The sequence below is a fragment of the Trichomycterus rosablanca genome, chromosome 14, assembly GCF_030014385.1.
Source record: "Trichomycterus rosablanca isolate fTriRos1 chromosome 14, fTriRos1.hap1, whole genome shotgun sequence".
In the NCBI taxonomy this organism is placed as follows: domain Eukaryota; kingdom Metazoa; phylum Chordata; class Actinopteri; order Siluriformes; family Trichomycteridae; genus Trichomycterus; species Trichomycterus rosablanca.
Genome location: NC_086001.1, coordinates 13,366,652 through 13,391,544, shown reverse-complemented (window position 1 = coordinate 13,391,544; position 24,893 = coordinate 13,366,652). Strand labels below are relative to the sequence as shown.

Genomic DNA, 24,893 nt, shown 5'->3' with positions numbered 1-24,893 from the left:
ATCTATCTATCTATCTATCTATCTATCTATCTCTTATGATTTTTTCTGTGTGTTCAGGTATCTACAGGAAGTGGGCTACACAGACACTATTCTGGATGTGAAGTCTCAGAGAGTGAAGGCTCTGCTGGGATTGATGGGAGATTCCAGTCGATCTCATCAGGAACCTCTAATCAATGGAACAGACACGGCACCTAAAGGAGCCAACACAGGGTAAGAAATACCAAATGAGAAATGTTTACTTGGTAATACAGTGTGATTGCTTTTCAGGTTTAGTGCAGTTTGTAGTGAAACCACAGGAATACCTAATTACTCCTCAATTAGTGAATCAAATAAATCAATTTGTTATCATTAAAACCTTAGTCATTTTATTCTGTTTTAAATGTAGTCTGCTTTTATATGCAGTAAAGATGTATTGTCATGATACGTGGCTAGTGTATAATGTTTCCTATGGAGTAAAGGGCTGCCACTACTCTGTTGCTGTGCTACCTTGAACTACACGAACTGCACACATTTGCAGCTTGGTTTTAATCACTCACCAGTGAGACAAATTCTTATAGGACGTACACCAGAGGTTAAAATAAAAAAAACAGGACTTTGCCAAGGGCCAATCTGGGAAGCCCCTGTTTTCATAGTCCACTTTTTGTTAAATGTAATTAAAAGTGATGGGCGTAATTGACTTGCCTCAGATAAATGTGAAATAGATTGGACGGGAAAGGTGCAGCTGGGCTTGATGGTCTTGGCATGCTTGCTGTTGCATTGCATTCTGGGACTTGTAGTATCAACAGTGTGCGCTCTGTATACTGCTGGGCTGAATGTAATTATACCTTAGCGTGGATGTGGCCTGTCGGGCTTGAGTTTGACATGTCTGACATACACAGAAGTAAAGAAGTGGAGACCAGATTTGCATTTTAGACAGCAAGTTTCCTCTAAGATCAATTAAATAGTAATGTTTCCTAAAGCCATCTTATTCTTTTGCTGTTTTTTAATTCTTTCACACCTGCAATCAAAATGATGCAGAACAATGCAGAGCGTTGTAGAATAAACCAAAATACAAAACTGTCAATTAATGTTGTGAATACTGTGTCTTATTGTTTTTATCTCACCGCTCAGTAGCACAGCCACCAAAAAGTGGTTTTGCTGTGCATTATGTGAAAGGCTTAAACGCTGCGGTAAGCGGCAATATGCGCCAACCTTGTGGTGAACAAAGCACTAAACGCTTATCATGCAAAAGCAGCCGTAGACTCTGAAACATAGTCAACTCAGATGCAGAATTGTTTAAGCTAGACAAGATCGCTTTCACATGTGTTCCAAATAGAACGGAATTCACAACATCCAATACAAGCTCAAGTGTCCACATTTACAGAGCTGTTTAATAAAAAAGTTGTAAAACTTATTTAGCTCTACACTCACACTGACAAGAAAAACCTCTATGTCAAGTGCAAATGGTTGCACAATATTTGTTTGTGAAATTTTAGGCTAACATGTTAAAATTACATAACTATTGACTATATATAAATATTTGAATTATTTAATGATTATTTTTTATTATATATGTTTAGGAAGGGGGAGTTGTCCGAGTCAAGTGCCGTGCTTGAGGCGTTTAAATTCATCGAGAGTGCTGCTGCTGAATTCAGTGATGAGGACGATGAAGAAGATAGTGATGGCAAAGAAAGAACAATCATAGATTCAAGAACGGTAAGTATTAACAGTTTTCAAAACAGCTCTGATCTGCTGAGATATCTGAAAGAGTTATGTGGTGTCTGGTACCAGCAGGTCCTTCATCGTCTGTACGTTGTGAGGTGGATTGTTCTAAAGTGCATCTTGAAGCTGTAGGTAGACAATGCACACTTGCCCTGTTGTCTACATGATCAGGAAAGGAAAAAAAAAGGATTAGTCAGACCACCCTTTTTTTATTGCTTTGATGTCTAAATCAGATGCTTACATGGCCGTTGTATGTCTTTTTAAAAGTGGACAGGCGTTAACGAGGGCATTCTGACTGGCCTGCAGCCAAGTTTGTTGCGACACATTTATCTCATCACCAGTATTAAAATGATCTGCATTTTGAGCCACAGTATCCATTCTGTTGGTACGAACCAGATGCCAGGCCCAACACTAAACACAGAAAGACTGAAATTCTTTAATGAAAACAATATACAAAATCTGCTTAAGACATCACCAGGGAAAATACTACATTTTTGTCACACCTAAATCTAAAACATCTTTTATAATTTGATTAAAATTACATGCACTTAAGATACAACCTATGTACCGCCATATAAATAGCCTAAATGTGCTGATGTGGCGTTAAACATAAACAAACAAACAACCAGATGCCAGAGCCGCCATAGTTTCATTAATTACCTTTGGAATTCATTGCAATGTGGATTGCAAGCCAGGCCTTCTCATCCAATAAGATTTCCTGACATTGCAAATGCTCTTTTGACTGAAAGATCAAGAATGCCACATATTCCAGGAATGGAAAGCTTTTTTCAAGATGTTTAATGACTTAATTGTTTGTTGTTTGTTTATTAGGATTTTAATAGAATGTCATTTATGACAGGACAGGTAGCTACAGGTTACACATGATTCATCAGTTCAATGTCAAAGGCATTCACGGGCAATTTTGGGTCTCCAATTTACCTAACTTACATGTTCTTGGACTGTAAGAGGAAACCGCAAACTCCACACAATAAGTACCGGGATCGCTCCACCTGGGAATCAAACCCCGGATCCTCTTGCTGTGAGGCAACATTAAGCTACCGTGCCACCATCAATGACATAGTAATGCTCATGCTTGGGTAATGGGATGTCCAAAGAGCTCATGGACAGGTGTCTTAGTACTTAGTACTTTTGTCCATATAAAGTATTAGTTCACACAAAATACTAATTTTCCAGGCACCAAGGTGGCGGCCTCTAGCGGGCACAATTGGTGGTGCCTGCAGCAGACAAAATTGGCCATCAGTCTGCTGGGTGGGTACGACCAGACTAGTAAGTGGGTGGGGCCTTCGAACTCTGTGCAAGGACCCTGGTTTGCAGCCTGAGGTGCCTGTACAAAAGTGGAGGAGCATGGAGATCGGTGCGTGTTTTTCCGTGTGCGATATCCGGCCTCGTGCGATTCCACCGAAGTGCGGGCGAATAAGAAGTGGTCAAGGAACTGCACACACATGGAGGGGGCGTGGAGCAGGCAAATATACCCACCTCGGATGCACTCGGGAACCCCAGCAGTGGAACACTCATTGGCTAGTCTAAATTAAAAAAAAAAAATTTTTAATCATAATAATAAAAAATAAGAATAATTAAAAAAAATTCTGTGATTACTCCCCCCTCAACCCAAAAGTTTGTATTGTGGTGTACTGTTCTATATAATTAATAAAAAAAATGATTGGTGCCATGCCGGTGACACTTTATTATAAAAATAACCAAACATGTGCTGTTCCTCCTGCTTGTTGTGCAGATTGTGAGAAAGAAGCCTTCACCCTTTTCTCCCTCACATGATGATGATGTGAACGATGACCTTGACACGGAGGACGCCCTCAAAGACTTTGATTTCCTCTCCAGCACCGAGGCCATGGACACGTCACCCGACTCTCGGATTGTAGGAGACGGTACTGACTGGGGTGAGACACTCGAAGCAGAAATATGCTTACGCAAACATAATACCATGAAATGATTTGTTCTGCAAATGAATATGATGTACACTGCACACAGTACAAAACTACTACAGACACCTGGTAGCTAGTCGAAAGGACCTCGTTTTTTGGAAAAGTTGGGGCATTTTGTAAAATTAAACTGTCAAGTTAAAAAATGATGCCTGCAACACACTCAGAAAAGTTGGGACGGTGGCATGTTTACACTGCGCTACATCACCTCTTCTGTTAATTACATTTTTTGATTGTTTGGGAACTGAGGATACTAAGTAGAATGTATGCCCATTCCTCATGAGTGGTGCCATACATTTTCAATAGAAGATATATCTGGACTGCAGACAAGCCAGTCAAGCAAATGCACTCTGTGTTTATGATACCACACTTCTTGTAGTATCTGCAGAATGAGGCTTAACACTGTCTTAACCGAAATAATCAGGGCAGTTGTAGCCTAGCAGTTAAGGTACTGGGCTAGTAATCGAAAAAGTCGCTGGTTTAAGCCCCACCACTGCCAGGTTGTCACTGTTGTGCCCTTCAGCAAGGCCCTTAACCCTCCATTGCTTAGACAGTATACCGCCACATTACTGAAAGTCGCTTTGGATAAAAAGCACCTGCTAAATGTCGAAAATCTAGATGTAATCATGGACTTCACAGGGGAAATTGTCACCTTGATGCCAGCATGGGTCTCTCTAAAATCCCCATATGTGCCTCTGCATCCATGGTACCTTCAAGTCACCCATAATGTGGGAACTGATGCACTCCTATACCATGGCAGTGTGTATGGTCCATCTCCGGGAAACAAACTGAAATGTGGGCTAACTTGACCACGGCATGTTTCCTCTGTTTTTTGGTCCATCTGAGATGAGCTTGGACCCAGAGAACTTAGTGGCGTTGCTGCATAAAAGTTTCAGGTTGCAATTCTTGATGCAGCGGCAGACTGTGTAAGGTGACAATGGATTTCTGAAGTACTCCCAAACCTATGTGGGTATATTTTTCAGAGTAGCATGACTTTCTGATACAGTGCCATCTGAGGGCTCGAAATTCAGAAGTGGTTCTTGATATATTGCCCTACATGGACTGAGATTTCTCTGGATTCCTTAAATCTATTCAGATTATAATGTTTGGTAGACGGTTAAGGATTTTGCAGTCTTGTCCTGAGAAATGTTCTGCTTAAACTGACTAGCAATTCTCCAACAAAGTGGAGAGCAACAACCCATCTTTGCCTGCAAGGCTGATCCTTGGTGGATCCTCCTTTTATCCCCAATCATGATTGCCTCACCAGTTACCAACTTTTTCACTTTTTTGATTGTTGGCATACATTTAAAAATTACAACCACTTACGAAATGTCCCAATTTTGCTGGAAATGGGGTGTGTGTTTGCAGTGTTAGCTCTGGCCATGTGACAGAAATCTAACCTTATAGCTACACTCTTAAAAAAAAAAAAAAAACATCTAAATTATTATCAATAATGTTTAGTGCAGTTCATTATTTTAAGATAATAGGACTAAGTCTTTATAATGCTCCTGCTTTCATGTCATATATGTAATTGTTTTTTCGAAAAAAAGTTCCTTTTTCTACAGTTACTCATAATTTACCATCATCCAGAACCGTAAACTGTTAATCATCTGTCTTAATGTAATTTGATCCATTTGTGTCTGTTTCTTGTTGCCATTGGTGTGTCCTGCGTGACTGTGTTATGTTCTCACTTATAGACTCTGAGATACGTATTATTCTAGGGTAGATTTAGCTAAAAATCTGTTGGGGTTTGGGATATAATACTTATAAACGACATCACTATATTTAAGCTTTAGACAGTCCACTTGCCTACTACATTGTAACTGGATTATATTTTGTATTATAAGGTATGCATAATTTCCTGTACTGTTTTCTTAATGATGTATGATAATGCTTTTTGAGAAATGTAAGTAACTACATAAATTGGTAGATAACACTGTTGTGGCTTCTACAAACCAATCCACATAACCATATGCCCCAGAGCGTACTAAATTACCTGTGCTTAAATTGGCTATATTTGTTCTCAGTGAGCTAGGAGTAGCAAACAGACATTTGGGTGTAGCTCAAATAGTACACTCTTAGAAAAAAGGTTCCTTAAAGAGTATTTAAATAAGTGTTTCCTCCTAGAACATTCATGATTCTACATAAAAATGTAAGCCCCTGCTTTATATCAAAACCCAAAATAAGGGGTTCTGATTTGCTTAGCACATTTAAGTACGAAATGGTAACGCGGCATTGCGACACACTTGTTTACTCTTGTTTAACACAAAATACACTAAAAACGTGGTAGACTTTGTTAGCAGGTTGTAACACTACGCACATCTTAAAAATAATGGACAGGATTCTTAAAGAAATACTGTTTTCAAATACAGTGGTGTAAAAAAGAACTGCTCTCTTTTATTTACTGCATATTTATAACACTAAATGATTTACACTTATTATAGAAATCAAAGGACACTGAAGGTTTCACCACATATATTTTAGAAGAAGTTATCCAACACAAAACTATTTCTAAAGCTACAGGGCTACACTGAACCACAGTGAGAGCAATTCTCTCCAAACTAAATAAGCTCGGAAGTGGATGGCCACTCAGGTGGCGCAGCGGTAAAAACACGCGCTGGAACCAGAGCTGGGATCTCGAATACATCGTATCGAATCTCAGCTCTGCCTGCCGGCTGGGCTGAGCAGCCACATGAACATCGATTGGCCTGTTGTTCAGATAGGGGCGGGATATTAAAAACCCGGATAGGGACTTTCTCATTACTAATGCCATTACGACCTCTGCTGGCTGATTGATGGCGCCTGAACAGAGACGGGAAAAGAGTGCTCTCAGGGTGTGTCTCTCTGTACACAGTGCTGATCTGCACTGCACTCGTCAAAGTTTGGATGATAAGATGCATACGGCTGCTGCCTACATGTCGGAGGGGGCGTGGGTTAGCTTCGTTCTCCTCAATCTGAGTCGGGAATACAAAATATATGTATAAAAAACTTAGTTTTAGCTAAGGTGAGTGTTCACGATTCATCAATACAAAAGCGTCTAAGGCACTAGGAGAGAACCAAAAAACCCTGCAAAAAAAATGGTTCTTTGAAGATGTTCTGGATGGTAAAATCAAAGCTTTGGACAACAAGGTTCTCGTTATGTTCAGCAAGAAGCAAAGAACAATTTCCAAACAGTCAAACATGGTGGTAGCGTGATGGTGTGGGGTTACTTTGCTGTTGTTGTTATTAGGAGGACAATGAATTCCATTCCCTATTAGAAAATTATTGAGGAGAATGTAAGGACATCTGCTCATGAGCTGCAGCTAAGGTGTACTTGGCTGAAAATAAGCAAAGTTTATGGTTAAGTCGTCTAGTGCTGACTAGGGATGTAACGATGCACCACAAGACGGTTGAGAACCGATTCAAAAATTCAACGATTCAAATCGATTTGACATGTATAATGAATCGATATTCACTTTAAACAGCAGAGGGCACTGGCACTATACACCTCACTTAGTTGTCACTGGCGCTATACACCTGGTTGCCAGATTCGGGGATTTTCAGCCAAATTGAGCTTAATTCAAAATTGTTTTGCATAGTTTGTTTGTTTATTAGGATTATAACATCATGTTTTACACTTTGGTTACATTCATGACAGGAACGGTAGTTACTCATTACACAAGATTCATCAGTTCACAAGGTTATATCGAACACAGTGCTGGACAATATAGTATCTCCAATTCACCTCACTTGCACGTCTTTGGACTGTGGGAGGAAACCGGAGCACCCGGAGGAAACCCACGCGGTTTGCATAGTTTGTACCTACCTCAGAAATTCATTATTAAGATAAATAAAAGATTTTCTTTTCTTTTTAAGAGTAATAATAAAAGGAAACTTTGTCATTATTTGTCTTCAATTTCAGTTTTAAAAATTGGGAAAACATTGTATCGTGAATCACATCGCATCGTGGGTAGAGTGTATCGTTACATCCCTAGTCCTGACTAACCCAACAATCTGTCTAAAGAACTGAGCATTTAGTTGCAGTCATAATTTTCATATAGGTCTTCTAGGTGTTGGATAACCTTGTTTCTTTAATCAATGAAAACTGTTTCATAAAATTCGTTTTCTCATGTTCCCTTGGTGTAGTTTGATGTTTTGTTTATAGAAATCATTTAGTGGGGTAAATATGCAAAAAAGGGAGTGTTTACTTTTTCTACACCACTCTACTTTTATTGGCAAATAGGGTAGAAAACATTTTTCCTACGCACTGTTCTGCGTCTTGCGTACAAATAAGCAAGGGTTCCGTTAGAGGGACGGGTCAAAGGTTCCTTTGAGGTGCAAGCTGGTACCTTTTTCCAAGAGTGTACAGTATACAATATGCAGACGCCCAGCCACTTTTAGCATAAACGGCAGACTGAACCTGCTGCCACTCTGCTGTGTCTTGTCCCTGTGTAGAGAAGGACAAGCAGGCCTGGGACGTGGACCAGGGCCTGATTACCAAACTCAAGGAACAATACAGAAAGGAGCGCAAAGGCAAAAAGGGGGTGAAGAGTAAGTGGACCTGGCAACCTCTGTCCTCTCCTTGCTTTCTGCTCTGTTTCTTTCTCTAGTTCAGGAATCAGGAATGCATTATTTAAAAATAATTCTTAGCTCTTTGTTTCCCCCTTGTAATTTCTTTGCTGATGCTTGTTTTTCTTGGATTAGTTCTTTATGCAGGGGGGCGAATCTGTGTCTGTCTTTTGTCTCGTGCCTGTGATTACACTGTAATGTTTGTTTCATCATCTTACTTTTGCATTTGTATTTCATGACATTCTTTTTTTTTTTTCTTCTTCCTGTCATTTTTCACTCCATTTTTTTCTCCTGCTCCTGGCTCGCTTTACTTTCCTGGTGCTGTTTTACTTGTTCTTTCAATTGTACTTTTCTAATATGGTAATTTAGCTCAAATATTAAGGTGTTTTGAAGCTTTTTTTAAATCTCTGTACTGCTAATGAACTGAATTAAACTGCAGTTTCTTCTTACCTTTTATTGTGGATTGTCTCTCTTATTTTACTCTACTATTTTGGGCTGTATTATTTAAGTGCATCCATGGCTCTTCCTTTTTTTCTCTTTTTACATGCTTTGGGTTTGACTGAATCTTCTGTTTCACTTATTTTCTGCCTTTTTTGGTCCACTGCAGTAATCATTAATGAATTGATCCTACAAATCCACCTCAATTTAGTTGTTATTAATTAGTCATACTTTAGGGTACACTATATGGCCACAGTTGTGTGGACACCCTGCTAATTAGTGGAGATGTTTCAGCCCTGCCTATTGCGAACATGTGGATGCTTTCCACTTTATGCAACCTACCCTAGCAAATGCTCTTTTGACTAAATAAGCACAACTCTACATATAATACATGTTTCTATCCAGAAATATTGCCAAAAGTATTCGCTCGTCTGCCTTCACACACATATGAACTTGAGTGACTCCCATTCTTAATCCATAGGGTTTATTATGATGTCGGCCCACCCTTTGCAGCTATAACAGCTTCAACTCTTCTGGGAAGGCTTTCCACAAGGTTTAGGAATGTGTTTATGGGAATTTTTGACCATTCTTCCAGAAGCGCATTTGTGAGGTCAGACACTGATGTTGGATGAGAAGGCCTGGCTCACAGTCTCCGCTCTAATTCATCCCAAAGGTGTTCTATCGGGTTGAGGTCAGGACTCTGTGCAGGCCAGTCAAGTTCTTCCACACCAAACTCGCTCATCCACGTCTTTATGGACCTTGCTTTGTGCACTGCTGTGCAGTCATGTTGGGCCATCCCCAAACTGTTCCCACAAAGTTGGGAGCATGAAATTGTCCAAAATCTCTTGGTATGCTGAAGCATTAAGGGTTCCTTTCACTGGAACTAAGGGGCCGAGCCCAACTCCTGAAAAATAACCCCACACCATAATCCCCCCTCCACCAAACTTTACACTTGGCACAATGCAGTCAGACGAGTACCGTTCTCCTGGCAACCGCCAAACCCAGACTCGTCTATCGGATTGCCAGACGGAGAAGCGTGATTCGTCACTCCAAAAAACACGTCCCCACTGCTCTAGAGTCCAGTGGTGGCGTGCTTTACACCACTGCATTTGACACTTTGCATGGCGCTTGGTGATGTAAGGCTTGGATGCAGCTGCTCGGCCATGTAAACACATTCCATGAAGCTCTCTACACACTGTTCTTGAGCTAATCTGAAGGTCACATGAAGTTTGGAGGTCTGTAGCGATTGACTCTGCAGAAAGTTAGCGACCTCTGCGCACTATGCGCCTCAGCATCCGCTGACCCCGCTCTATCATTTTACGTGGCCTACCACCTCGTGACTGAGTTGCTGTCGTTCCCAATCACTTCCACTTTGTTATAATACCACTGACAGTCGACTGTGGAATATTTAGTAGTGAGGAAATTTCACGACTGGACTTGTTGCACAGGTGGCATCCTATCACGGTACCACGCTGGAATTCACTGAGCTCCCGAGAGAGACCCATTCTTTCACTAATGTTTGTAGAAGCAGTCTGCATGCCTAGGTGCTTGGTTTTATACACTTGTGACCATGGAAGTGATTGGAACACCTGAATTCAATGATTTGGATGGGTGAGTGAATACTTTTGGCAATATAGTGTATGTTCCCCAAAAACTCATGTGTTGTAAAACTGGGGTACGTGTGTGAGTCAGTACTTAGTAACAGCACCTTTATCATATGCCACAGCTTCCAAATGCTTATTGTGGCCAGCAGTCTTGACATTCTTGCTTTATAAATAGTCATCTTTTTTGTAGAAAGCAGAAGCGTTCTAAGATGTTCTTAGAATTTACTCAAAGATTAAAATAAAGGCTTAATGATGTTTCAGTCAGGACTATACCATAAATGTAGGCTTAGGATTTTGGGGTTGTTAAGCAGTTCATTATGGATTTTAAGATGTGTTTGGACCACTACCATACCCGGTTTTGACCTACCTACACCCAACTATTTCTTAAGAGTTAATTACGCTTACTTAAATGTGTCCACACATCTGCATGGTGCTATATTCTTTCCTTTTAATTTAAGTTCACAAATTTAAAGTGATCACAAATGTGTTTTTTAAACTAGGTTGTAGCAAAGGTATTGTTTACTTCTGTTCACTTTCAGAAAATCAACCAGGGGTGCCCAAACGTTTTCTTATTCACCTATACAACACTTTTCCACTCTTAAAGCTTCTTTATACTGAATCTGATCCAAATCCCAAAATGAGCAAGCCAGAGACCACGGTGGCAAAACAACTAAATCCTAAAATGCAATAGGATTAAGGTTTGAGAGGAATCTGAGCCAAAAGGAACCCTTCTTTATCTGTGCCTTTAAACCAACAATAATAACCGTCCTGATTCTGAAGGGATGATCACTAAGCACATCTCATTACAATAAATGGGATCTTATAGTAACTGCTGTCCTCTCTCTAAAAGAAAACAAGAAAGCAAGAAAATAACAGTCCAACACACTTTGTTTTACATCACACACAGTGCAGATGTAGCTGTATTTAGAGATGTTAAAACTAGTTTAAGTTGGACAGACAGTTTTTAGATGAATGTTGTGAGAAACAGTACATTAGTCTACTCTCTAGTAATCTCTCCACTCCGGTCTAGGATTCAATTATTTCATTACATCAAATCCAGACTGAAAGACAAAGGGTTACACCCTGAATACAAAGCAATTGCTGCTCAGGTGGCGCAGCGGTAAATTACACTAGCGCACCAGAGCTGGGATTTCGAATACATCGTATTAAATCTCAGCTCTGGCATCCGTCTGGGCTGGGCATCCACATGAACAACGATAGGCTGTTGTTTAGGGTGGGATAACTGATGCAATTACGACCTCTGCTGGCTGATTGATGGTGCCTGTGCAGAATAATGCTGATCATGATGTGGCTCTCCATGCACAAGGCTGATCTGCATATGAACTCGCCTTGTGCAGGTGAAAAGATGAAGTTGGTACTGATCACGTGTCTGTTGCAAAGCTCCTTAGTCAGCAGTGGAGGGTTGTATCGCTAGAGGTGAAGCGTAACGCAATCAGGGTCATTGGATACGACTAGATTGGGGAGAAAATTGGGGGGGGAATTTAGAGGAAAAAAATACAAAGTAATTTTATTAATGTTCTTGACTTTTACATTAATGCAAAAAAGGGATATATAGAGCTTTTAGGATTGGACTTCAGAAGGGAAAATTCAGTCTCGGTCACTCTGAAATGAACGAAGCCTAGAAGTGGTTGTACTTTAAATGTCTTTCTTTGGCTTACCTATGTCATCATGGCTCATTCCTTCAAGCCGCCTCTCATAGGCCTTAGATGGCACCTTCCCAGCCATTGAGAAATCCGTGTTGTCTAAGCCATCTCAAGCTGTTTTTTCTCAATATTGTTTAACTTCAGACTCGCAATATGCAGGTGCGTCCGTCCATTTTCTAGTTTGTTACTATTAGATTCAGTGTAAACCTAAGAACTGGCCAGTCCACTATGGTCGTATCTAAAAACATGATAAAATACATTTCTGTTTACTGTATATGTACCTGAGTTGTTCTTTTTGCCTTTCCTTTTTTCTTCCCAGAACACACAATGCCTTCCCTTTGTTCTGTTTTTCTTCTTCTTGCTTTAAACAGCTTTTTTAAATACCAGCTTATTAATTTACTATTTTTTTCAGTCTTAATCTTTGCCCCTCTTAAACTGTTTTCAAGCAGCTCTCATTTTCTCGATCTGTCTTCACAGGACCAAACCGTTCTAAGCTGCAGGACATGTTGGCTAATCTTAGAGAGAACGAGGAACCGAGTCCTTTGCAGTCCTCCATAACGCCACCATCTCGACCCAACTCGAACCGATTCATTGAACATGAGAGCAGCCACCCTGACGAAGGTGCTTCACCTCCACACATCAAGGGGGGGTAGCGGGGATGGGGGGTTGGACATAAATCACTGCTGCATTCTTGTTTACTTCTGTACATAAATTGTATTTAATTACTGAGTCAGTTGTCACACCAGTTTTAAGTTAATAACCAGCAAAAAACAACTGCTTATTAAAAATGTGTGCTTGTGTTGTAGTGGAGGCCATCACCTTCCCTCCTTCCTCTGGGAAATCCTTCATCATGGGAGCGGATGACGCCATGGACACGGGCGAGCTGGGACTGGGGGAACTAGCTGGACTGACTGTTGCCAATGAGGCAGAGAGCCTTGGTTATGATGTAAGTGTTAAGCCTATGGCAATTTGATCTTAGTGTAGTACAGACCACACAAAATTGCTAAGACAAAGCACTACAGTTAGCTTACTATACTGCAAGGGTTCTTGGGAATGTGAGCCTGGAGTGATATTGTAACAGATACCATTATGTCACAGCTCCATGGTTTTACAGTTTAATGGGTGAAACATAATGAAACATTTTTTTGAAGTTTAGGGTATTCTGAACAAAGAATACAATGTGCTTGACCTGGCAGGGCGTGCACATACACAACTGGCCATGTTTGGGGGGGGGGGTATAAGGTGATAAGAACCAGCCATAGATTGGACATGTCTCAGAGGGGGCATATGGTGGAAAAAATTGTTTCATTGAATAGACTGCCCCGTGTTTAGGGGTCACCATGGTAGATATGGTCCTCATACCAGACTTGGCACATGTCCTACCTGCTCCTCCAATTTTTATCTGGGCTTAACACCGGCACTGGGAGCACACTGGCAGATGCACCCCCAATGTCTAGGCTGTTTCAGCCCACAGGGACATTCGCTAATCATGTCCATGCAAATGCCCAGTTGGCTGAAAGCACCAGAATCAGATCCTGGATCTCAGCAATATTGGGTTAATGTACAGCACGAGTGCTACAGTAACTGTCTAGTAAATGTAATATTACTTTTTTTTTTTTTTACTGCATGTATTGGGAACAACTTCTCACCTAATGGGTATGTTAACTGTACTCTTCTGTACTGCACTCTTCTTTATTGCACCCTAATTCACTTATAGCCAGTTGAAGCTTACTGCTCTCTTGTCACTGCTTCTGCCTCCCCCCCGTAGAGAATTGTAGCTTTTTTTATGATAGGTGAACAACACACACAAGTGATTTTTTCACTGTTTTCCAAATTGCATTCTGTGTACTACATAGTGTCTAACTACATTACTTAGTGTGGTAGGGAGCAATTTAAAACCAAGTTTGTTTCATTCCCTGAAATTTTTTATCTGCTAGTTTTGAAAGAATAGAGATCAAACTGGTTCAAAATTTGCTGACGGCTTTTTTTTAATCTTCTTAAAATGAGGCCTGACCATCTGAGACTAGTCTGCTCTTTTCAGTCCTGGAAAACAAGTTAAAATTACCGTCTGGGTTCTTTTCTTTTTTAAGATCGGCAACAACAAGGACGCACTGCGGAAGACGTGGAATCCCAAGTTTGCCCTGCGAAGTCATTTTGACGCAATTCGTGGTCTGGCGTTTCACCCCACTGAGTCGGTTCTAATCACTGCTTCAGAAGATCACACGCTAAAAATGTGGAACCTGCAAAAAACCACCCCAGCCAAAAAGTGAGTTGCTTTTGTCCAGTCTGCATTTTTACCACGTTAGAACGAGACAGTTGGACAAAACTGAGGAAGATGAAGAAAAGAAGGACATGATGTGTATGTGATTTTAAAAATTACTATTTTGAATCGTATTGACTCTGTTTTCTGTGAACAGGAATGCCTCACTGGATGTGGAACCCATTTATACCTTCAGGGCTCACAGGTATGATTGTGTGTGTGCGTGTGTGTGTACACAAACATATCATCTGTGTAAGTATGAATACCCAAACTGAAGTGTTTTTTTTTATTTGTTGTGTGTTGCAGGGGTGCAGTACTGTGTGTCGTCGTCAGTAACACAGGAGAGCAGTGTTACAGTGGTGGTGTGGATGGCACCATTCAGTGCTGGAACACACCCGGTGCCAACATCGACCCCTACGACTCTTACCGTAAATCTTTTTATCTTTTTCCACTGTTCATTTCCTATTGACCTTTTAGTTGTTGTGTTGTATGTATAAGCTAAATTCAGATTTAATGGTAACATTTAGAAATGGAGTCAGAGTCAGATATGCAATGACTTTAGGTTCAGAAGCCTTGGGCCTCAATCACTTGCTCTCAGTCGTTTAGTGCATTTTAATTCAGATAAACTATTGATGTACTTTTATCTTTAAGGGTGACTTTTAGGGGGAAAAAAATTCAAAGCTGTGATTATCAACATATTTAAGTTTTTATATGCACCGATCAGCCATAACATTAAAACCACCTTGTTTCTACGAGTGGATCAGACACAGCAATGCTGATAAAGTTTTTAAACACCTCATTGTCACTGCTGGACTGAGAATAGTCCTAGTACAAGAACATGGTCACGCTGGACAAGGACTTTCCCAAAATGTTGCTACAAAACGGAAAACACATAGTTTAGTTTATATCATTGATTTTATATTTTCACTAGCAGTGGGTGTGATTGTTTTATCAAATTCAAGTAGTTCAAAGAGATGTCCACATACTTTTGGCCATATAAATTGCAACAAGACAACAGAAATGTACAATTGTGTTAGGATATTATTGTCTGTGTAAACAAGCCTGTAGTGTTAATGCCCTCTTCCGGATGAGCCTGGAATTGATACCAGGTCCAGACAGGTTATGGAAAAAAATGTGTCTTTTTGTAATGTATTTACAAAACACCATTCAAACCATTGATTGACCGGGCACCAATCCATCACAGGGTAGCACACACTTACCCAATTACTCACTTACATCTAGGGGTAATTGAGAGCAACTGATCCTCTTTTCTCATGTTTTATGACTTATAAAGATAGAACATGCAAAACTTCTCACAGCCACTGACTAGACTGAAATTACACGTACTATCCGATTCAGTATACTGACTTTTTGCGATGTAGCCACACACAACACAGGTCATGCTTGTAATCATGCAGTGAAATTGTCCTTATTTATGTCAGCATCATTCCTGTGATGATTCATATAGCTTGATAATAAATAGGTGCAGAATCTACTTGGAGAACAAGGTAAGTTTTAAATTGCTTCTGATATAAACTACTACTCAATGCTTAAGGATTAGTATTATATTTAAAGAAATGACTAAATCAATAGGTTAATTCGTAGTGTTTTGTGTTTTCTCACCATACCCCAATTCAGAACACACTTCATTTAGAAGAAATGGAAACAAAATTAGAACTAATACAAACTGGTAGTGATCTCAGACCTTTGAACCCTTGTGTATTATTAAAAATGTGGAGGGAAGGAAATTACTCTGCCTTGTTTTCTGTGTGTTTTAGAGCCCTCTGTCCTGCGAGGGGCGCTGTGCGGGCACACCGATTCAGTATGGGGGTTGGTGCACAGTAGCGCTCACCAGCGTCTCTTGTCCTGTTCTGCTGATGGCACAGTGCGGTTGTGGGATGCCTCTACCACACAGCCGGCCATCGCCATTTTTAATGAGAATAAGGGTAAGACTGTTATGTACTGTATACGTACTGTAGAAGTTTGTTGTAGATAATATGTCGGCTACAGGCTTCTGTTACCCATCTGTTAACATCTTACTAATGTAAAACTACAGAAAACTAAATTCAGATTTTATGGTAAACAGTGTTGATTATTGTAACAATGTGTTATGTGTTGTATTATACAGAGTTGGGCGTGCCCTCCTCAGTGGATCTGGTGTGCAGTGAACCTGCCCACATGGTCACCTCATTCACCAATGGGAGAATAGGATTGTTCAACATGGAAACACAGCAGCTAATGATGAACCTGGAGTCAACTAGTGAACCTGGTATGCACACCTCTACTTAAACACTGGGTGTGTTCGAAAACCTAGTGAGCTTCCTTGCAGTAGAGAGGATTCTAATAAGATCAGACTCATAAGGCAAATTATTTAGACGCACTACTTAGACAGTTTCACTTACTGAGCTAACACAGTTAGCCTCAGGCCAGTCAAACCAATGAGCTGAGGCAGCACAACCTGCTAGCATGCCAGCTTACATGCTCCCTCTGTGTAACGAAACTGGTTAAATTGTCACTGACAGGCCTGAATTGCAAATAAATGACGCTTGTACACCTTCATACAAATTAAATATCTATAAGAATTTATTTACATTTGAAAAGAGCTACGTTAGTTGCTCCGCATTCAACCGCCACATTTGTCATTTTTTGTGAGAAAAGTTGTGCCACACTGAATGCTGGGATTGCCTTCACTGCTAAGGAAGTATCGGATGCTCCCTCATTATACAGTCAGATTATAGCTTTGAAATAAGCCTTACTAGGCAGCATTTTAAGGCATCTAAGAATCCGGACAGGCTTCTTCCCGGGAGCGTGCATCGGATGACACAAAATGTGTCTGTAGAGAGATCACTAGGTTTTCAGACAGACCCATAGACACAGTACTACTTTCTTTGATCAAGCAAGCAGTTATGTGCGATATTTGGTAATACAATAAACGTGCACTCATCCAGTGCTCATTTACATGATTTGAGTAAATTTTATAAAAAGATAAAAGCTTGTTGTTGCCAGACTGCCTAGACACTCCCAATCTCTTGGAATTTACACACCACAGTCTTTAGAACTCACACCCAGAAATGCAGACATAAGTGCTTTGGTAATAAGAAAAATTTGAGGATAGTGGTTGGGGATGAGTGTCAAGGCTAAAAGGCCTTAATATCTCAAACAAGCACTTTTGCACAAAAGCAACTCGACAGGCACATCACATCAAAGTTTGAGACACCAGTATAGCACACTAGCACACCAGAGCTGTTTAAAGTTCAAATCTCAGCTCTGCTGACAATGATTGGCTTGTCGGGTTGGATGCCTGAGGGAGACGAGGGATAATGGAGATCAGTGCATGAGTCTCTGTGCCAGAGATCGAGCAATGTATGAGGTGAAAGTGCAGGTGAAAAGATGCATTTGGTTACTGCACACGTCGCGGGGGCGGGGGGTGTTAGTCACAACTTTCCTCAGTCACCGTGGAAGTCAGCAGCAGCAGTAGAGAGGTAATTGGATATGACTAGATTGGAAAAATTGGGAAGAAAAAAAGACCACCTTGGGTTCCAGACCGGTCAGACAGCAATATGCTGTCTATGCCAAATTGTATTTTTTTTCCAGGCAGTTTTTTCCGGCAACTTCCAAGTTTCAGTGAGCCTGTGCTCACTGTAGCTTCAGATTCCTGTTCTTGGCAGACAGAAGTGAAGCCTGATGTGGTCTTTTGCTGTTGTAACCTACCTGCCTCAAGATTTGATGTGTTTTGCATTTTAAGATGCTTTTCTGCACACCACTGGGCCATTCAAACCAAGTCTGGTCTTGTATTTTTAATGTATTTTTGGATAAATTCGAACCACTTTTCTGTTTGCGTAGACAGTACTGAGTTAATGTATTGTGTTTATTTACACCAGGTGCATCGTGTCAGATTAATAAAGTACTGAGTCACCCCACGCTACCTGTCACCATCACGGCTCAGGAGGATCGACACATCAAGTTCTACGATAACAACACAGGTACCGCTTTGCTTCTCACACCTTTTGCTGTGGCTTTTTTTATAGTATACAGTTCACTTTTATTTAAACACAGTTTCCATTGGCTCTTAAGTAGGCAAAAATAATTATACAGCATTTTCTTTTTTTTAACAACCCACTTAATCCTGGACAAGACCGCAGTGGGTGCAGCACCACTTGTCTTGTAAAAATAAGTTCTGCAGTGAACAAAATTCTGCACTTTTTAATCCATGATTACTGCTTGCTAAATAATTCTACATAATAAAAAGTTCAAAATCATATAAAAATCAATGTTGAAATATATAACATGATGTATACAATCATTTGAAAGTTTAAAAATGTAAATTAAAAAACCCTCATTATTTTTAGAGCTTTGTGTGTTGTCCATGTTATTTTCCTAATTTTAGTGTAGGTGGTGAAATTATTATAACAAACAGACACTAACAGGTTACACACTTCACTACCAGGTGACACTTTAGAGTTTCAGCTCATTTGTTTTGCTAGTTTCTGGATACAAGAATGAAACTAAGGTGTCTATTTTTTCTTTCATGACAGGAAAACTGATTCACTCCATGGTGGCCCATTTGGATGCTGTTACGAGTCTTGCTGTGGATCCGAATGGACTGTATTTAATGTCTGGAAGTGAGTAACAGATCACATCTTTACACTTTACCTTTTTTTAGATTATAAAAGCAACATTTGTCGAGAGATTTTAAGATAAACTTGACCTTTAAGGTATTAAATCACCCTGATTGATTGTTTTTAGGGAGTGTTGTTATCTTAAAAAAAAACGCAATAAGCAAAAATAAGACTCTTGTGACCAGTGAAAGCTATGTATTTTGTATCTTTTGTGTACATGTCACAAATACATGAACTCATGCGTGATTTATATTCGGTGCATTATTATAAGACAGATGGGGTCGATAGTGTTTGGTGTTATCAGATATTGTGTGGTTTAACTACATGCAAAACTGAGGGTTCTTTTTTTTTTTTCTTTTTCTTCTTAAATCAACTAACAAAATTACATAAATCCCCCAAGAACAGACAACTACTGAATTAAACAGTATTAGTTCTAATATTGTTGCACAAATGTCTGGGCACAGGCAAAAATCAATTGGCACTCACGCTATGTCTGTGTAAAGTTTTTATTAATAAGATAAGATAACAAATACAGTTAAAACTTGCACTTTATATTATATACTATATACAGTGTATCACAAAAGTGAGTACACCCCTCACATTTCTGCAAATATTTTATTATATCTTTTCATGGGACAACACTATAGAAATAAAACTTGGATATAACTTAGAGTAGTCAGTGTACAACTTGTATAGCAGTGTAGATTTACTGTCTTCTGAAAATAACTCAACACACAGCCATTAATGTCTAAATGGCTGGCAACATAAGTGAGTACACCCCACAGTGAACATGTCCAAATTGTGCCCAAAGTGTCAATATTTTGTGTGACCACCATTATTATCCAGCACTGCCTTAACCCTCCTGGGCATGGAATTCACCAGAGCTGCACAGGTTGCTACTGGAATCCTCTTCCACTCCTCCATGATGACATCACGGAGCTGGTGGATGTTAGACACCTTGAACTCCTCCACCTTCCACTTGAGGATGCGCCACAGGTGCTCATTTGGGTTTAGTCCATCACCTTTACCTTCAGCTTCCTCAGCAAGGCAGTTGTCATCTTGGAGGTTGTGTTTGGGGTCGTTATCCTGTTGGAAAACTGCCATGAGGCCCAGTTTACGAAGGGAGGGGATCATGCTCTGTTTCAGAATGTCACAGTACATGTTGGAATTCATGTTTCCCTCAATGAACTGCAGCTCCCCAGTGCCAGCAACACTCATGCAGCCCAAGACCATGATGCTACCACCACCATGCTTGACTGTAGGCAAGATACAGTTGTCTTGGTACTTCTCACCAGGGCGCCGCCACACATGCTGGACACCATCTGAGCCAAACAAGTTTATCTTGGTCTCGTCAGACCACAGGGCATTCCAGTAATCCATGTTCTTGGACTGCTTGTCTTCAGCAAACTGTTTGCGGGCTTCCTTCTGGGATGACGACCATGCAGACCGAGTTGATGCAGTGTGCGGCGTATGGTCTGAGCACTGAAAGGCTGACCTCCCACGTCTTCAACCTCTGCAGCAATGCTGGCAGCACTCATGTGTCTATTTTTTAAAGCCAACCTCTGGATATGACGCCGAACACGTGGACTCAACTTCTCTGGTCGACCCTGGCGAAGTCTGTTCCGAGTGGAACCTGTCCTGGAAAACCGCTGTATGACCTTGGCCACCATGCTGTAGCTCAGTTTCAGGGTGTTAGCAATCTTCTTATAGCCCAGGCCATCTTTGTGGAGAGCAACAATTCTATTTCTCACATCCTCAGAGAGTTCTTTGCCATGAGGTGCCATGTTGAATATCCAGTGGCCAGTATGAGAGAATTGTACCCAAAACACCAAATTTAACAGCCCTGCTCCCCATTCACACCTGGGACCTTGACACATGACACCAGAGAGGGACAACGACACATTTGGGCACAATTTGGACATGTTCACTGTGGGGTGTACTCACTTATGTTGCCAGCTATTTAGACATTAATGGCTGTGTGTTGAGTTATTTTCAGAAGACAGTAAATCTACACTGCTATACAAGTTGTACACTGACTACTCTAAGTTATATCCAAGTTTCATGTCTATAGTGTTATCCCATGAAAAGATATAATGAAATATTTGCAGAAATGTGAGGGGTGTACTCACTTTTGTGATACACTGTATATTGCACTATATATTGCACTATATATATAAAGAAATTTGACTTATGCCAGTTTTTGCAAAAAGAAACACAAAAAATACAAAATATTACCCAAATACAATACAAAGTGCAAAATCACATAAAAATTAATGTTAAAATGTATAAAATGTAATGTAAAAAATAATTTAGAAGTTTGAAAATGTAAAATTGTATTTAAATGACTGTATTGTATTTAAATTTTGTACCCAAAGTTCCAGCATTTCACCTCATGGCAGCCCTGCTTTATTGCAGTTTATTTAAATTTGTGTATGTGTGAGTGTTATTTGTGTAATTTGTGACTTTTATATTTGTCTACATCTCCCATCGGTACAAGTAAACCCATACAACTAAAATGTTTTTGTTTTTTCTTTACATTATCATCAATTAAAATGTAAATATTTATAAGACGAAAAAATGTTGAACTTTCAAACACTTTATTGTAATAACTACAGTATGGGGTTGCGTATAGGGGTTTATAGACTGTCTAGGTTGTTTTTAAGGGTAAGAAGTCTTAGAATACGTTTATATATGTAAGGCGAGATATTACTGGACAAAGACAAAGCACTACCTAAAAACAGGCAGATCTAACATTTGTTAATATTGGCTAACATTGGTTGTGTTGTTGACACCCAATAATTTGGTCTCTAATATTAAAAGCAGAATTTGAATTTAAACCTTTGTCAAGGTGCAAATTGCACATCAGATGAACCTTGTCCGCGCTAGCATTTTAGAATTATTTCAAACTGAATCATCTTTCTGGAATATTTTCCACTGAATATGAAATAACCTGTCAGTTGGTAGCGCAGCGGGATAATCCGCTAGCACACCAGCGCCGAGATTCTGAACTTCTCAGTTTGAAACTCGGCCATAATTGGCAGTGCCTGCAGCAGACTCTAATTGGCTACCGTGTCTGCTGGGTGAGATGACCCGGACTATGTGGGTGAGGTCTTCAAATGCTGTGCAAGGACCCTGAGACACCAGTGCAGAATGCATGGGCGAAAGCAATCAGGGATCCCCAGCAGCGGAAGACAGATTGACTATGCTAAAATCGGGAGAAAATGCATAAATAAAAAAATATTAAATGCCCGTCTAATTTTGCTTTCAGGTCACGACTGCTCGATCCGGCTGTGGAACCTGGAGAGCAAGACATGTATCCAGGAGTTCACAGCCCACCGCAAGAAATTTGACGAGTCCATCCACGACGTGGCTTTTCACCCATCCAAGTGCTACATCGCCAGTGCTGGAGCCGACTCCCTCGCCAAGGTCTTTGTATGAGCTCGGAATATCCCGCCTCCTGCAGCCTCGCCCACCGGCACAGACTGGCTAACGGCAGAGAGTCGGGATCTGGCTGGGGACCAACGAGAGGGTGCTCGCCTGCCCAGCTCCCTCCTTTTATTTCCTGTTTTATTGAATGGATTAGCTGGGGTCTTTGCGGATGATCCAACTTGGGGAAGTAATACAGGAGAAGGGCACTTCAGGGTGATTCGGTTCCCAATTACCTCTGATAGGATCCAGGCAGGCCTGGGTGCACCAAGCAACTACACAGACGCTTCCTCAAGCAGAAACCATAGCCAACCGTAGTTCTGTTCCAGAGTCGCTGAGTAGAACAGGGGGATTTATTTAGACTCTGTGGGACTAGCAAAACTCCCATATTTTGTCTGTTTTTTTGTTTGTATCACTCCTTAAACCCTCATACATCTCCTCATGGATATCCTCTTGCTAGTTACTTGATTCCTTGATTGCAGACTTCTGGATCCTTGGGAAGCTATGGATTAAATTAGCTTAGGATACATCGTGGGCAGCTTTCTTTCCTATTTGCTTCTAAGATAGATGCTCTGCCTACCTTTCGTATTTTTTTCTGTTTTTAAACGTTCGACAAAATGTGCCTTTGCTTCAAAAAGGTCTTGAAATTGTTTTACCGAGCTTTTTTTCTTTCTTTTTCTTTTTTTTGTGGGCTTGGGAAACGGATCATAGACTTCAGAATTAAGGCTGGGTAGGACCGTGTTGTCCATTTTAACCATATAGTACGTTGGATGTATAATTACAAATCCGTATTAATAAACAAATATATATTATTCAGTCTTAAACCTTAACATTCAGTGGAAATTTTGTGTGCTTTTTTGATACTTTGTGTGTGCTATGCTGTGAAATTGCAGTGCTGGCAGTTTTAGAAACGTTGTTAATTAAGTGAATATCTGGTTGTCCATAATTGTTGGAAACGGGCAAATTGAAAGCGTAGAATATCTCGTAATATCTCCAAATAAACCGAGGGTTGTCGACCATGGCTGTTTTCCTAGTGTTTTATCACACTGTTTTATACAATATGATTTTACTAACTGCCAACCACACACTGAGTAAGGTGCTAAAGGTCACATGTAAGATCTTTTTAGAGATATGGGTTACCTGGCCAAAACCCAAACACTGTAAAAGTTCTTAAATGCTTTGGAATAATGTGCATGAACGGCTCCTGAAATGTGATCTGTCAAGTCATCAAGTCTTAATAATTAATAAAGCCAGTCTTATTTAACAAACCACACACGTTTAGACTACATCTGTTTTTATTTTTCCCCAATTTTTCTCCCCCAGTCTAGTCGTGTCCAATTACCCTGATTGTGTCCTCTATACTGATTCGATACTGATTCGGCACGTACAGTCAGTACAGACTGCATTTTTCACCTGCACGAGTCGAGTTCATACACCGACGGGCACTGTGCACGGAGGGCCACACCCCCATCAGCATTATTCCTCAGCCCTGTGCAGGCGCAATCAGTCAGCCGGCAGGGGCCGCAGTTGCACCAGTTATGAGGACCTATGATCCGACTTTTTACCCCTAACCCTGAACAACAGCCAATCGTTGCCGCCCAGCCCAGTCGGAAGGCAGAGCTGAGATTCGATACGATGTATTCGAAACCCAAACTCTGTTGTGCTAGCGTACTTTACCGCTGTGCCACTGAGAGGCTTAGACTACATCTTTATTAAATACAACATTGTTTTAGTTGAAAGAGCAGTGTCAGTTATGTTTTCTTGGACTTCTGGCCATGAATAGCTGTAGCATTTAAATTATCATCCCATTCACATAGTGCTGAAGCACTAAAAAACCTGATTCCCATGGGTGCTCGATTGTCTGTCTAGTAAATAATGTAGTAATTAACTACACTAATTAAATGTGTGATGTTTAGAAGTCTTTCCATTAATATTGTAAAAATTGTTTTAAGATTTTGTATGCTGTCCTTGTCCTAAATGTTGTAAAAATGACCGATTCTTACTAAACCTTTAAAATTAAGCAGCCTAATTGAATTACAACAAAACACCAAATCTGTTCATCACAGACTTTGTAAATATCTGGGGTCACTCTAGAAAAAAGGCATTTTTCTGCTGTTAAATGTAGTGGTGGGTCAATTTTGACTCTTAAAACAACACATCTTATTTGTCAGGCATTGATCATGTGGCTCTGTGCAGACCTTAAATAATTTTTCAATTAAATCAATAAATACAGGCTGTACTTGCAAGTTGACAGCATATCCCACAGCACTAAGATCTAAATCCATAACCTATTTGGTCTTTTCCAGAGAACCTTACCCACTGAGCTAAGACGTACTCTCATAATAAGGCTTAGAAATACTTATAAAATAGTTTAATAATAAATTATGTGCTTTAATCTTACTGTAATATTCATTTTACCTCAGGAGCATGAGCAGTATGGATGGATCAGAGCTTTTCTTTATTCCAGCATTTTATTCTTGACTGATGTTTCATTAAATACAATTGTTTTTAATTGCATTTTACCTACTGTCCAATTTTTTTGGAGCTGGGTTTGTAAATACTTCTTCAATAAAGCCAGACAAACAGATTGGCTAATGAATGTATGATTGTTTCAAGCTGTAAAGTTATACAGAGCTATTCTGGCATCAAAAGATCATTTGGATTTGTCACTGAAC

The 24,893-nt window shown here is 40.2% G+C and overlaps 1 protein-coding gene across 2 annotated transcripts in view; it reads left to right on the top strand.

Moving 5' to 3' along the window:
* The window catches only part of LOC134325967 (striatin-like), an 85,112-nt gene extending 62,064 nt beyond the window's left edge, over nucleotides 1-23,048 (top strand). Inside the window, exons 5-18 of one of the 2 annotated variants that reach the window (XM_063008159.1) lie at nucleotides 58-210; nucleotides 1,560-1,695; nucleotides 3,455-3,617; nucleotides 8,094-8,189; nucleotides 12,391-12,534; nucleotides 12,720-12,859; nucleotides 14,004-14,179; nucleotides 14,331-14,378; nucleotides 14,480-14,601; nucleotides 15,952-16,119; nucleotides 16,302-16,442; nucleotides 18,055-18,156; nucleotides 18,709-18,795; nucleotides 22,061-23,048. In XM_063008159.1, coding sequence (XP_062864229.1) covers nucleotides 58-210; nucleotides 1,560-1,695; nucleotides 3,455-3,617; nucleotides 8,094-8,189; nucleotides 12,391-12,534; nucleotides 12,720-12,859; nucleotides 14,004-14,179; nucleotides 14,331-14,378; nucleotides 14,480-14,601; nucleotides 15,952-16,119; nucleotides 16,302-16,442; nucleotides 18,055-18,156; nucleotides 18,709-18,795; nucleotides 22,061-22,230 — 1,846 coding nt within the window. In that variant the 3' untranslated portion in view covers nucleotides 22,231-23,048. The remainder of the gene's footprint in view (nucleotides 1-57; nucleotides 211-1,559; nucleotides 1,696-3,454; nucleotides 3,618-8,093; nucleotides 8,190-12,390; nucleotides 12,535-12,719; nucleotides 12,860-14,003; nucleotides 14,180-14,330; nucleotides 14,379-14,479; nucleotides 14,602-15,951; nucleotides 16,120-16,301; nucleotides 16,443-18,054; nucleotides 18,157-18,708; nucleotides 18,796-22,060) is intronic. The other variant, XM_063008160.1, reaches the window with a different exon arrangement.
* The last annotated feature ends 1,845 nt before the right edge of the window (nucleotides 23,049-24,893 follow it).